We start from the raw sequence: 15,158 nt of genomic DNA, 5'->3' as shown, positions 1-15,158 counted from the left end.
TTTAGAGAGGCATTTTGATAGGGGAGATATGGAAAAGACATGTGTTAATATTCCTTAGGGGGAGTTGTGTGCTAAATTTATTCATATTTTTAAGGGAAATCATTTATATATAGTTCTAATTTTCTTTATGTCTTTTTTGGATGATTCCAAAGGGGAGAAGTTTAAAAAAATATACTATAAACTGTTGTATGGATTTTGAATTGTATTAAATTAGGGCGAATATTTATTTTCTGATTGAGTGAATTTCAAGAAATGATCTTTATCGTAATATTTAATTATATGGCTACATTATGGTTTACATTATTTCAAAACTATTTTGTTCTTTAATGGGTTTGTCATCCTATAAAAAATGGAAGATTGTTGCTTTTTGGCCCTCAATCTCAAATTTAATTAATTTTAATTAATATAAACTTTGATATAACTAAACTCAATTTTAATTACTAAAATTCTTAGTTTTTAATATATAACCATAGCGTAGAGCTCGGACAACATTCGAATTACCTCTTCTGAATCACTCAAATCGGACGCTAAAACGAATGACGATATGACCGAAACAAGTCTATAGAGAAAATACCGTGGTGGATGACGTGGCATAACCAGACATTTGCATGTAGATATGTGGTTTGGTTGAAATGGTGGAGGTTAATATGATTGAACATATGATGGACTTTTGATTTTTTGGATTGATTTTAAAATTTAAAAAAAAAATGAAATTTAAAAGAAATTTAAAAGAAAAAAGTAAATTTAATATTATTTTTTATAATGGCTATGTTTTTTTTACATATGCGTTATGTTTTTAATTTTTGGATTGGACTTTTAAAGATAATGAATTAAAAAAGAAAATGAATTAAAAGGAACATGAATTTAATATTATTTTATGTTTGTGTCTAACGGCTAGTTTTTGACACATTGTATGTTTTTTATTTTTTGGATTAATTTAAAAAAAATGAATTCAAAGAAATGAATTTAATATTATATTTTGTTGTATCTAACGACTAGTTTTAGTTTAAAATCTCCACCATTGATTTTTCTTTTTCAAAACCCAATGGTCCATTAATTGTGGTTTCTAAAAAAAATTTCCATCTCTATATTAAACTATCTTCCTCTTCAAATTTTTAAACCAACAAAAATTTTACATTTCATAATCCTCCAAAACTCAAAAGTTCCATAGTTGACTTCTCTAAGTTTCCCAATTTTTTTTCTTTTCATCTTAGTGTTATTGTATTGTAGTGAGATAAATTTGTTGAGTGCTTAACTTGTAAATTCACTCTAGTGAGAGTTGTATGTGTTCTTAAAAAAATTCCAACATTTGTAACTGGTTTGATCCTAAACTGTGGAAATGATCGGGTTTGGGTCTTCGAACACTGTAAAAGGAGCGGTGGTGTAACGGTTGGCGCTCTAATCGTGGAAGAGTCGAAAGATTTTATTCAAATCTCGCCAAGATGTGCGCTTGATGAGTGGAGTAGGTCGAGTTGTGACGAACCACTATTAAAATTAGGTGTGTCCTTTTCTCTAACTCTTCCCTTTTTATTTTTGCAATTAATTTAAGCAATTTATTGTATGTTTTAGTTTGTTCTTATTTATTTGCTAAAATTTGATAGAATTAAATTATCACATTTTTTGTCATCTTATTTGTTGCATAAATTGAATTTTTCTTATTATTTATAAAAAGTGTATTAATTAGTTTAATTGGGTTAATTAGAAAAAAAAAGTTTAATTAAACCTTATTCACCCCCTCTAGGGTTGCCATATCTATCCAACAATTATGGCTTATATGTTGCATATGATGCAATATTAAAATTATAGGTTATAAATATATTATGATAAGTTAATTATTATATTTATTTATAATATATTAATTATGTGATAATTAATTATTCTTTTTCTCAATAACCAACTTGAGTGGGAGGTTATTTATGGTTTATGGCTAACTGTTGGATAAAGATGAAAATAATTTTCATTTTGTCATAACACATGCTACAAGCATCAAGTAATTAGATTACTTGTAAAGAGAGAAAGCGATAGGCGTTGAGTATTGTATACAATAGTTACTCGTTGCTACACGATCGAGTAACAAGTCTATATGATAGGCTTCTTCTTACTACACGATCGAGTACCAATTCTATACGATAGATTTTTCTTTCCTTTGTCGCATACTCGATCGTTCACTTCCTCCTTTCCTCTATCCAAAGTCATACAAAGCCCACAACTACTAGATTCTCACACCGAAAATACTAAGGTAGCCTCGTGGTGGTGTCTTGTTTACTCGTTGGTGTTTGAGGGTTGAGGATCGAGTTGTACTCAATTGTGATAGAGGTTTTTCCAGTTCGTGTTGTTTGTTGAATTGCTCGTTGCGTTCGTGCTGTTGGACAAGTTGCTGAACGATCGAGGGATACGTGAAGAAAGGGTTCTTCAAAGGTATTTTTTACTCAATCCCTTGTTTGTTCTTTATTGAAGCATGTTGTAATTTAGTTTTTATGTATAATCATTTTTGTTAGACTGTAAATGTATATGTTCTTTCTTAATGGAGTTTAGAACGATTCGTTTCCACTCACTGGTTCTCTAATTTAGAGTTCCTTCAACATGCACTTGCCATTCTCCGAATGCTTAATCTAGATACCTATTCTTATGTAGCTGGCTTTTATTATAAAAGAACATTGTTAGCAACATATAGTGGTTGTGTTTGATCTGTTGGAGTTCATTTGGATTGGACAGCTGATGATGATGTCATGAAAACATTACCTCCTATTGTTAAACATGAAATTGAAAGACCTAAAAAATAAAGAATTCCATTGTAGGTGAATTTAAGGGACTATTTGGGGTGCTGAGTTGAGATATGATGTATGGAATTCATATGTCTGTGGAGTTCATATATCTGTGGAGTTCATATGTCTGTGTTTGGGGTGCAGAGTTATTTGGCCTGAGTTTATATATTTGTGTTTGGGATGCATAGTTGAGTTCATATGTCTGGGATATCTGGTACAGTATTTTCAACTCTAAATAATATGCTTTTACTATTTTTGTTTTGCAAGTTTTTTATTCAGTAATTTTACTCATATTTGTTTGAATAAAATATAGATTGCAATTTTTTTTCTTTTAATTGTTGAAACTTTTCTTTCTTTCTTTCTTTCTTTTCTGTTTTGGGCAATGAATAATAATTAACCTATTATATTTCTTGTAGAAATATAATTAAATAAAATGAGAAACCAAAGAGAAATCAAAACATTTGATTTCTAATTTTTCTCCAGGAATTTTCATTATCATCATCTTCTTTTTCTTCTTCTTGTTGTTGTTGCATTATATGTTTCTTATTGTCACCACATTTTTTCAACAATTTCATATTCAGTTCCTCTAAATTTGGAGGATCATCGGAGAATAAATCTCTAATTTTCACTAATTCTTCCTGGAAAATTTTCAAAAAAAAGAATTTTATTTATATATTTTTATATGTTATATACTTTTCAACTATATACTTGCTTTTCATCTAAATATTCTTAACATTCATTTGATATGTGAATTAAATTAAATAAAAATATTTTTTTACAATTTTTTACATATAAATATTACACTCAATGTAGACAAAATGATATATATATATATATATATATATATATATTTATTTATTTATTTATTTATATATAATCAACAATCCTACAACATACTTTAACAATCATCAGTTTTATAATAGTCGGAGGTGGTTATCGAAGTTGATTATGGAAGATGCTTTCACTAGAGTTTGTAGTCGAAGGTGGTTGTCGGAGCTTGAAATTGGTCACATAAAGGTGGTAGTGGAGTTGGTTATCAAAGTTCGTCATCAGAGGTGGTTTTGAAATCCCGGTGCTGGTTGAGTGAAGGTGGTCGTCGAAGTTGATCATCGAGGATATTTTTTTGTCAGAGATTGTAGTCGGAGTTGGCTGTTGGAGCTCGAATGTTAATCGCATGAAGGTGGTATTAGAGTTGGTTGTCGGAGTTTGTAGTCGGAGGTGATTATCGGAGCCTAAAATTAGTCATCGGAGTTGGTAGCGCGAAGGTGTCGTCAGAGTTGAGTCAACGGAGGTGGCTACCGGAGCTTGGAATTGGTTGTCGGAGTTGGCCACGCGAAGGTTGTCGAAGTCCGGAGTTGGTCATCGGAACTATCGTCGGAGGTGGTTGTCAAAGCCTGAATTTTGTTGTCAGAGTTGCATCGAAAGTGATTGTCAAAGTCCGGAGTTAGTCGCTAGAGTTTTCATCAGAGATGGTGATAGCATTGGAAATGTGCTATCTTCTTCCGCTTAACTCAGGGTTTTTTAGCTACTTAATTTGGTTAAAATTATTATTTTTGTAGGATTCGAAAGCAGTCAGATTAAGCGTTTGGGACAAAAAGGCACTAAAATGACGAAGTTAGGAGCTAAATTGATCAAATGACGAAGGAATGAAGGATGCTGCCATACCGAATGTTGCAATGCTTTCATTAAACCTAAGTCTAATGCTAGCTCAACGCTATTGGACAGAATGATTGGATGTAGGGCAGCATTGCAATGCTTAGGAGATGCCCTAGCGCCACCATCGCACCGCTCGTCGACGCTGTCCTTCAACGCTCTAGGAAAGAATAGGTATCGTTGCAATGCTCCTCTACAGCGTTACAATGCTACGTGGTTTTATGAACACTCAACCTCAGCGCATGCACAACATAGTGTCAAGGCAGCGGTATGACGCTCAGCCAATTTGCACCACAACATTGCAACGCTTTTCCTAGCTTTGTGACGCTGCGACAGTTTTATAAAAGTATAATTTAGGTCAGCCGATTAGATCATACCGATTACACCCGATTTTGAATGCTGCGGCTCTGTTCCAGCCTCGTTTTAGCTCTTTTTTACACCAAAATTCTGTAAAAAAATTCTTCCCCTTTGCCAATTGTATTGATTTCGAGCATGCTTCAAGGCTAAAGGGTAAGAACAGCTTGGGTAAGTTAGTTTAATTTCGTTCCAATTCGATTCTTGAGACTTGTATTGTATTTCCGTGAGTTTATTATGAATTTATGAGAATTTATCTTGAGCATATTCTTCAATTTTCGTATATGGGATAATCTAACAAATTAGCTATGCATGTTTAATTGATTGCTTTGATTGGCCCTAATTTGTAATTGTTAGGTAGTTGTCACCTAGAAGCATGAGTTAAGTTAGTTTGTTGTGTTAAATTGGGATTCCACTTAGCAAGCATTTACTTTCTAACTTAGATAAATCTCGCTCAATTAACTGGTTAGACGATGGAGGTCGATTAATTGGCTTAGCTTTACCTTGAATTTTAATGTATGTTGATTGATTGATTGATTGAGGATTCTCACTTTTCTATTAAGTAACTTGATTATGTGGACTATCGGCTAGGATTCTAATTGAGTAAGCTAAGCTTTAATTCAAATATTCTTACGCATCTTTTGAATAATCTATGATAAAATCGATGAGGAATGAATTAAACTATAAATACCCAAGCTATGTATTTTGTTCGATTGATTATTCATGCATTAGTTTGCATTGTGCACTTTTTGTTAGCATTTTATTTCACAGTTTTTCACAAAAGAAACCCCTCCTCCCCCCCCTTTTGGTTACTTCATACAAGTTCCACTTTTGAGGAATCCAAATCTTCTCTCTATGGTTCGACTCCGACTTGATACCTGTATTACTAGTTAGTATAAGGGGTTAGTTTGGTGCATACAAATTTTATTTGCGTATGCGTGGGTTCATAGGTGACGGTGAATCCGGAGACTGACTAGGTGATTGTCGGAGCCCCGAGTTAGTTCTCGGAATGTGACAGTGGCCAATGGGTGAAACCATTGAAAACATTGGAAGAAGGGAGAGTTGAGGTGAGTTGATAAAAATATATCAACTCAACTCCACCAACATTTAAAGTTGGTGGGCCAAACAATAAGTTGGTATATTATACCAACTCAACTCAACTCATGTTGGTGAGCCAAATACCAAAATAATCAAAAAAACCCCCCCATTCTAAAAGTTCATCAAAATGTACTCGTTGTAATCGTAAAGGCCAAAATAGTATGACATACAAACTTGAACCAACTAATCAAATGATTTAATCGTTATTTTTTCCATTGTAATACATGTATAGACATATGGATTGACATTAAGGTTTATGAATGATATTTTCTGATTTATTCTATTCTTGAGTTGTAAATATTTTTAATAGTACCATCACTTTTCATGGAACTGAAAGAAACACAAAAAATATCTATTGATATTAGGTAGGTGATAGGCATAAAAACTAGTTGTGATAGGCACAGATAGTGTCTATCTGACTCTATCTACTAATATCAAGTAGGTGAACTTCAGTAAGAATATCAGTAGATAGATACAGATAGACAAGTATTTGTGTCTATCACTGTGTAAATAAATTATAACATCTATATGGATCTGTCAGTAGATAGTTGCAACATTGTCTATCACTAAATACACAGACCATGATTGTTTTCCTAATAGTACATGACACATTCATTGCAACTATGTCCCCTCTCTTTAGGTCAAATCCTTAAATGATAGAATCCTATAATTCATTGAAGTAACCTATCTTTAAAACCCAATTCATTGAAGCCTATCACTCTTTTATCTAAAATAGACACTGATAATATTCTATCTCTGTCTATCTCAGATAGATAGAGATAGTGCTCTATCTTTGTCTATTTCAATTCAAAGTTATCAATAATAGATCAACTCAGATAAACAAATATGTATAAATATTAAATTATTATTGTTTATCATAAACAAGTATGTATGATAAATAATTATCTATCAACAACAAAAATACTGATATGATATTATTGTTCATCATTGAAGTCCACTATCTATCTCATATAGGCAGAGATAGTGCTCTATCTCTATATATCTCATATAGATAATGATAGAACTCTACCACTTTCTATCTCAGATAGATAGAGATTCAATCAAAATTATAAATAATAGATTTACTCAACTAAACAAATATATAGTGCAAACCATATAGAAACTACGGAAACAGATATTAGTGTTTACCATTGAAGTCTATCACTATCTCTCTAAGATAGACAAAGATTATTTTATCTCTGTCTATCTCAAATAGACAGAAATAGACAGAGATAGTGCTCTATCTCTGTTTACCTCAATTCAGATCCACTCAACTAAACAAATATAGAGTGAAAATCATATAGAAACTATAGAAACATATATTAGTATTTACCATTAAAGTCTATCACTGTCTATCCGAGATAGATAAGATAGTATTCTATCTCTGTCTATCTCAAATAGACAATGGTAGACTTCTATCACTATCTATCATAGATAGACAGAGATAGTTATCTCTATCTATCTTAATTCAAATTGATCAATAACAGGCTGATTGATGTTAAAATTTTTGCTAAAGTTCCTAAGATAGATAGTTGACATAATGCACAACAAGTATGTATTGATGTTAAAGGTCTATTGATACATAGAGAATTTAAAGTTATCAACTATTTTAGTTTTAATTTCTTCTTCTCTTTAGATTTGTTTGCTCTTGCTCTGGTTATTGATGATCCAACTTTCATTATTTTCTTCCCTCTTCCTTTACTTTCATCAACTTTGACCATTTTTTTGCTTACCATCTAGTTAAACAAAATTAGGTTCAATGATATTTATTAAGCATGATTAAATAGAATAATTAATGAAAAGAAAAGAAAAGAGAATGATTATAACATGGAAGGATTTGATGACAGATTATAACCTTGAAAAATCGAAAGCAACAATGGGAGATGAAGATGAAGCAGTTGGACAAAGAAAGAAGAAGGAGACACAAAAAATGAAGCAGTGTTGGGAGAAGAAAATGAAGCAATGGAAGAGGGAGAAGCCGACGAGATAGAGGGAGATAGATGGTTATCGGTTGCCCATCCTAACACGTGAAATACTAAAAATATCCCAGTCCACACAAAAAATTGTGACCTACCCAATGATTAATCAGATTATCCAAAACTCGTCTGATACTCACGTCTTCCATGTCTTCTTCTTGCAACGGTAACCGATAACGTCTAAACCCTACACCCTAAACCCTAAACCATTTTTATTAAATTTGAAAATACCTCAATACAAAACTTAATTTTAAATGTGGGAATATCGCCGGTCCGGTTTAGCGGTTTTTTATAATATTTTTTTTATTAAGCCGTCCAGTATGCTTGATTGCCTTGTTGACGTTCATCACCTCCAAAACCCTAGCAAGTAGCAACCATCGTCTAAAGCCATTTCCGAACGTCCACTCCACTCCACCCTTTTTCCTCCATCAATCCTCCATGGCAGACCCTACTGAGGTCTCTGTTATTACGCTTGGAGGAAAGGGTTCATCGCTTTCTTCTACCTCTGTCTATGCCATTGCTCATGGCTTCGCTCTTGTTCGGATCGATTCATCGGCCCTCGACAGGCTTTCTTCTTCGTCCAACGATCAAAATGCTGCATCCCTTAAGCACCACGTCTTCATTCCTGATTTTCTTACTCGCGAAGAAGCCAGGGCGGCCCTTGTTGTGCTCCTGAACAAGCTCATCATCTCTGCTTCTTCTGGTATTCGATCGGTTATTCCTGTTCTAATTGCGGACAAGCTCAATTCGAGACCAGAAACTTTTCGATTTGAATCCCTTGATGTGACCGACGAGGAGTTATCCGTGTTCAAGCAATCGTGTTATGTTTTGAACGGAATTTGCGCGTTGCTGGACCATCAATCGGCAGCATTATCTTCCATTGCCGATGCTGTGGCTGGCATGTCTTGCGAGGCGTCTAAAGCTGATGTGTCTGCGTTCAGTTTGATGGACTCGGGCGATGGGTTCGCTTCCAAGGAGGAAGTAGGAGTCGCCAATGATATGAAGGTACTTCTAAATGGATCTAAGTTGGTGGGTAAGATCGAGAGTGAAGCTATCTCTAAGATTCCAAAGGTTCATGGATGCTTGAGAGAACAAGCGAAGTTGGTGCACTCAAGAGTGCGGGTTGAGTTGAATTCTAGTGTGAAAATTGGGAAAGGGGGATCTTTGAGTTCTGGGACAGAGGATACCATTCGGACCGCATTGTTGTCATTTGCAGCCATGCTCTGGGACTTGGGAAAATGTAGTTTGGAGAGAGGAAAGTTGATTTTGGGTTCAAGTGGCGACGATAATATAAAGGCAAGCTTGGCGGGTTTGCTTGATAGGGAATGTCCTAGTAATGAGAGTCTAAAAAAGGAATATAGACTGGTCTGCGAATTGTCTTTGGATGAAAAGCACGATGAGTTTGTCCATACTGTGAACGTGTTGTTGGTAACTGTATGGAAAATTTTCGCATGGGAGGCTACAGCCGCCCTCTTGACAATTGAAGGAGGTGAGTTGATGGTTAAGGGTCAAGATGTTGACACGAATGAAGCTAACGAGAAGGTTGTAAAAAAGAATGAGAAGAAGAAGAAAGCAGTCTTGGGTAAAGGAACTAATGTGGTTGTTCAATTGATTAAAGATAGATTGCAGGGTAAAGGTGGGGGTCTGGGGTCATTGGAGAACTTGGTAAAAGATCTTTTATCCTTTTTGGATCCGAAGGCTTCCCAGTTTGATAATCTACTGAAGAAAATCAAAGAGATAGTTGAAAGCAACGAAAGTAGGAGGCTACCAAAGCTTCCCAAGGTAATGACATATTTCAAAACTTCACCTAAATTCCAAGTCAATTAGCCGTCCTCCTTTTGTTTTGGTCAAGGAAGTGGACTTTCATTAGAAGAATGTTATCATCCTTTGTTATAGCTTCTATTTCCTCCGTCAGTCTTTAATTGCATGCCACCACATGGTTTAGGCGACGGTAATAATGAAGTCGTACTTTTACTATCCGTTCAAAAATATACAATTACAACCCATCTTTGCTCAATGGATTCAAAATAGAGGCTTTACTAAGTATTTATTTAATACTACATCAACAAATACACATCAAAATAACTATAACTATGAACTATCTATTTTGTATGTTAATTATTTGGTTTGTTCTATTTGACCTTTGTAATTAGCATAGATATTTTGTACATCCTTCTACCACCTGAAATTGTTGTAACATGTAGACATGATATTCTTACTCAAACCAAATCACAGAAAAGCGATAATTTAATTCTTTTATTTGATATCCGTGAGTGTTCAGGCCAACTTACGCACCTCAACTAATCTCATGGGATAACCCGCCTGACCCTACAATATTTGGGTGTCAAGAAAACTCGTAGGATATTAAATCTTGGGTAGGTGGCCACCATGGGTTGAACCATGATCTCTTTAACCCTTTATCAAGGGGATGGTCTCTTATGATAATTCAATTTGTTTGATTGCGAATTTTTGATATTATCCTTCTTATCCTGTAAAAAAAAACTAAAAATATATTATGCTTTATTATAGTATCTTGTTTTGAAACCATAGCGGGAAGCAGTTGAAAGGATAACAATATTTTACTTTTAAGCACTAAAACTTTTTATTTATTTATTTATTTTTAATAGAATCCAACTGTGCTTACTTCTGGTTTTCTGTGTAACGTGAAGAGGATGACAATAGTTTTTTTTCCCTGTAGTCACAAATCAGTATGCTACGTCGTGCTATTCAACTTCATTACAATTGCAAGGCATATTTGTTAGTTTTTTTATTTTTCAATAAGACTCGAGACACATTTTATTGATAGAAAGCATTGATGTGCTTTAAGTAGCATCTTTATTGCCGAAATGAACATAGATCAACCGCTATAGTGTTTGTACTATCGATCTTGAAGTCAGAGGTTTGATTCTCCTGCCTCACATTATCAAAAAAGTACATCTTTAGTTATTATTATTATTTTTTTTGTGAGTTAGTTAATGGCAAAGGCTTGAAGTGAAGATCAATTGTAACTGCTTGCCCCTATTATATTTTATGAGTGGAAAGGGAAAACCTCTTTGTTTCTTTTAGAAGTCTCAGATTTAGAAAATAAGATAGAAAGTAAAACATTCCTTTTCCTTTGGTGGGATAAAACTATCGGCTTGGGCATTATTTTATTTCTGCATCTGTTTCACTCTTTTGTTAATACTGTTACCCTTTGATTTGATTTAATATTTTATTGTTTTTTTCTTTTTCTAACTAGAGTAAGGCGGGCGTTAATTTAATTCAACTGCTTTCTCTTGCATATTAGGGCACTCGGGATTTTGCGAAAGAGCAAATGGCAATTAGGAAGAAAGCATTTTCAATTATAGAGGGCGTTTTTGAGCGGCATGGTGCCACAACCTTGGATACTCCAGCTTTTGAGTTGAGAGAGACTCTCACGGGGAAATACGGAGAAGATTCTAAGCTGATTTTTGATCTGGCTGATCAGGTTATTATATATGTTATTACTTCTGATAATGGAACCACCATTATCTTTCTTTTCAAGTTTTCTTTTTAGATATAACTGTTGGGATATTTATTTATGATTAATTCCCTCTTCATCCTAAGCATCTATTCATGTTTTGTGAAATAATTACATAATTATCAATTAACTGAATTATTTTTATCCGTCTCTGAGACTAATGATTAGTCGACTGTTGATATTTTTGGAACTTTATTTTTGAATAGTTTGTGTATCTGTTGCCTTATTAATGCTATTTACAAGTATGACTTTAAGTTATGTTGAGCTTTTCTGAGAATGTTAACATTCAATCCTGATGTCAAGGTTCTTTAATACTTTGGGTATTAAGGAAGCGATTCATTTTATTGAATCAATCCTTCTCTGTTTTAATCATCGGCCACCTTTCTTTCCTTGTTTTATCTAGTTTTAAAGTTTCTCAATGAATGATGTCGCTTTAAATTTGCTGCACTGAATAGTTTTGTGTGTCAGAAGAATAACTGCTTGTCCTTCTCTCTGGTTTTCTATCATTGTGATTTCTTTCTTGGTCTGTTTACAGGGAGGGGAGCTCTGTTCGCTTAGATACGACTTGACTGTTCCATTTGCTAGGTATGTTGCCATGAATGGTTTAACATCATTCAAAAGGTATCAAATAGCAAAAGTTTATAGAAGGGACAACCCATCTAAGGGAAGATACCGTGAATTTTATCAGTGTGATTTTGATATTGCTGGTCAATATGAAAAGATGGGGCCAGATTTTGAGGTTATTAAGATAATGACGGAGCTACTTGATGAACTGAACATCGGACAATACGAGGTGACCCTTCTGATTAATTGTTCTGCAGAACATAACTCAATGTTTTTGTTTGTTTGATGTCTAGTTTTTATAAATTTTTAGTTATTCTGAATAATTATGATGCCTCAGCAACTACAGCACATGAAGCACATATGTTATAAGTGCATTTTTCCTAGATACCATATTCCTGGAGTGGATTGGATTCCTAGATTCCCTTTCTATAACATTGAGTTGCTTCAGTCTATTGATATTGTTACCATTAACCTAATTTAATTTGTACATATTCTCTTTTGCAGATAAAATTGAATCATCGAAAGCTATTGGATGGAATGTTAGAAATTTGTGGAGTGCCGCCTGAAAAGTTCAGAACCATATGTTCTAGTATTGACAAGTTAGACAAGCAATCCTTTGATCAGATAAAAAGGGAAATGGTAATTAAATTTACCGTTGATCACAATCTTATTATTAGTTAAGCACGCCGGCATCTTTTTGCCTTCCCGTAATATCTTCTAGTTTTTCAAAATTAGGTCTTCTAGCTTATATTTGCATAATTGCATTTCACCCGAGCCAAAACTCTTTGATAAACTCTTGCGTTAATCCTTTTTCATAGTTCTGCATTTTCTTTCATCCATCTTGGATGGTCCCTTTGGGGACATCTGATTTCATCCATCTTGGCTGTAACAAGAATGGATTTATTATACCTGATTATAATTAACGTTTACTTGCTAGGTGGAGGAAAAGGGGTTGACCGTGGAGACAGCTGAAAGAATTGGTGATTTTGTGAAGGAAAGGGGACATCCATTGGACTTGTTATCTAAGCTTAAACAGGAGGAGAGCGTGTTACTACAAAATAAAGGATCTTCTGATGCGTTGAGTGATTTAGAGATCTTATTCAGTGCTCTAGAAAAGTCAAAGTGTATTGATAAAGTGGTATTTGACTTGAGTCTTGCCAGAGGACTTGATTACTACACTGGAGTAATTTATGAAGCTGTTTTTAAAGGTGGCACCCAGGTAAGTTTCTTAATGTTATCATCATGTCCGTTGGCACCTTTCTTGTCTGACTTGTTATGCTACTGCCCATGGGGTTATTGGCGTTGTCAATTTGTTATTGCATGAACTTCCCGCTGCTCCACTGAGGAAGGTCTCGCTTCCACCCTCCCCTTTTATCGTGATAATCACTACTTGTTTCAAGATCCTGTCATTGCTCTTTATCAATGAATTACTGCTTGTTGTTGGGGATGGTGTAGGATCAACTTCCTTGTGTACCTGTGGAAATTACTCAAGGAAAAGGATTCTGAGGCATGGAATTGCATTCATATCCAGAATAGTCTAGTTATGCAACAATGATACTTCATTGACTTCTGATGGGAATTATATTTGCAATCTAAGATCATTTATCCTTAGTTATATTACTTGCAATGATGTACGAAGCTATCATCGTGCTATCTTGCTGCCTCCTAATACATTTTATTCGGATGCTTTGAGGTTTAATTAACAAATCATTTATGTTCTCAGGTTGGTTCTATTGCTGCTGGTGGACGCTTTGACAACCTTATTGGAATGTTTGGCTCCAAGCAGGTCCCAGCAGTTGGTATCAGTCTTGGTATTGAGCGAGTTCTTGTTATTATGGAACAAAATTTGAAAGATCAAAAGCAGGTAATGAGTTAGGTTTCGTTTGATAAGCATTTGATTTTTTTTTCCTATCGTTTTTTTACTATGGTCTTCACCTTGCAAATTTTGAATTTTTAGCCCTTTTTTTTTTAAGGTTGCTAGAAATTACTTATAGTTTCAAAATAATTTTGAAAACGTGGTTAAAAGGTAGGCAACGAATATTTTTTTCCTGGTCTAGTTTTGTGGAAAAAAAGTCCAGTCTCTATTGATGTTTGTGCTGGCTGCTGCTGGGTATAATTTTTGGCCTCCAATACAAGAACCCCCTAGAAAACATTTTTTTTAAACAACCTGCCTGACCCTTCATTGAGTGTCAAGGAAACTCATTGGATATTAAATCTTAGGTGGCCTCTATGGATTGAATCCATGATCTTTTAGCTCTTTATCAAGGGACTAGAAAACTGTTTGTAATTATCCACCAGCAGTTATCTTTGTTAATTTGGGATGCTTCTCTTTGAACATCTGATGGTTTTCTGAGAGTTTTAACCCTTTATCTTCTATAATCCGTTGCATGATGAACAATTTTCAATTCTTTTAGGTGTCTTTGTGAAATAGACTATCTTGTTTAATGTTCAAACTGTTGGGATTTTGCAGACTGCTCGGGCGACTAAGACTGACATCTTAGTGAGCATACTGGGGGATGATTTGACACTAGCAGCGGAGCTTGCAAGTGAGATGTGGAGTGCGAAACTTCATGCTGAATTTCTGGTCAATAAAAGAGTGATGAAACATATTGATCGTGCGAAAGAGTCTAGAATTCCTTGGATAGTATTTTTGGGTGAACGTGAAGTGAGTGAGGGGATTGTGAAGTTGAAAAACGTGGAAACTTTTGAAGAAATAACAATTCCTAGAAGCAACATCATTGATGAACTGAAGAAACGCCTCACCCCTTGATTGACACATTGCTATTGCAAACTGCAGAGCTGCTCTTCTTCAATCTGAAATTGGAAACCTTTCTTTCTTTTTTTTTTTTTTTTTTTTTTTTTTTTTTTTTGTTGTTGTTGTATACTGAGATCAAGAAGAAAACACAAGTGTTAATATTTATGAATTTAGTGTGGCTAACATTTCATTTGGGCTGTGTTTGACAAACCCTAATCCATTTTTGTCGTATACTTGTTGACAGCAATGGCTCAATTTCTTTCTTGGTTATTTATTCCTGTATCACCAATGAATTAGAATGGGATTCTATACACTAAATTGTGGCAAAAGCTTTTATGTTTATCCATTTTGGGAGCAGATCTGTTGTACTTGTTCCGTAATGTTTTTTGATCAGATTTCAAACTGCATTGGTTTCTAGGTTCATTGTCGAAAGTAGCTTGATGTTATGATCAATACACTCCAAGTAAGCCTTTATAGAGGTTTGAGAATGGTTA

At 34.3% G+C, this 15,158-nt stretch overlaps 1 protein-coding gene across 4 annotated transcripts; it reads left to right on the top strand.

Annotated features, from left to right (window-relative positions):
• Nucleotides 1-8,170: 8,170 nt before the first annotated feature.
• On the top strand, nt 8,171-14,938 carry LOC120075403 (histidine--tRNA ligase, cytoplasmic). Of its 4 annotated transcripts, none has more exons than XR_005481327.1 (7): nt 8,171-9,628; nt 11,133-11,312; nt 11,881-12,138; nt 12,414-12,548; nt 12,847-13,128; nt 13,365-13,540; nt 13,633-13,773. XR_005481327.1 is itself a non-coding variant. In XM_039028777.1 (7 exons), exons 1-6 carry the CDS (start codon nt 8,285-8,287, stop codon nt 13,413-13,415), a joined length of 2,250 nt encoding a protein of 749 aa, XP_038884705.1. In that variant the 5' UTR covers nt 8,171-8,284; the 3' UTR covers nt 13,416-13,449; nt 13,633-13,773. The 4 variants fall into 4 exon arrangements, 3 of the variants coding, with proteins under 3 accessions (XP_038884705.1, XP_038884704.1, XP_038884703.1); XM_039028777.1 differs by having other exon boundaries at nt 13,365-13,449; XM_039028775.1 differs by lacking the exon at nt 13,365-13,540 and adding an exon at nt 14,380-14,938 and having other exon boundaries at nt 8,173-9,628.
• The last annotated feature ends 220 nt before the right edge of the window (nt 14,939-15,158 follow it).

The sequence above is a fragment of the Benincasa hispida genome, chromosome 4, assembly GCF_009727055.1.
Source record: "Benincasa hispida cultivar B227 chromosome 4, ASM972705v1, whole genome shotgun sequence".
Classification (NCBI taxonomy): domain Eukaryota; kingdom Viridiplantae; phylum Streptophyta; class Magnoliopsida; order Cucurbitales; family Cucurbitaceae; genus Benincasa; species Benincasa hispida.
This window is presented reverse-complemented; position numbering and strand designations above follow the sequence as displayed.

Excerpts from the sequence above, each read along its gene's own strand:
- LOC120075403 (XM_039028775.1), top strand. The coding sequence starts at position 8,285 with ATGGCAGACCCTACTGAGGTCTCTGTTATTACGCTTGGAGGAAAGGGT. Across the intron at positions 11,313-11,880 it reads TTTTTGATCTGGCTGATCAG|GGAGGGGAGCTCTGTTCGCT; the intron begins GTTATTATATAT and ends GTCTGTTTACAG. Across the intron at positions 12,139-12,413 it reads TGAACATCGGACAATACGAG|ATAAAATTGAATCATCGAAA; the intron begins GTGACCCTTCTG and ends TCTCTTTTGCAG.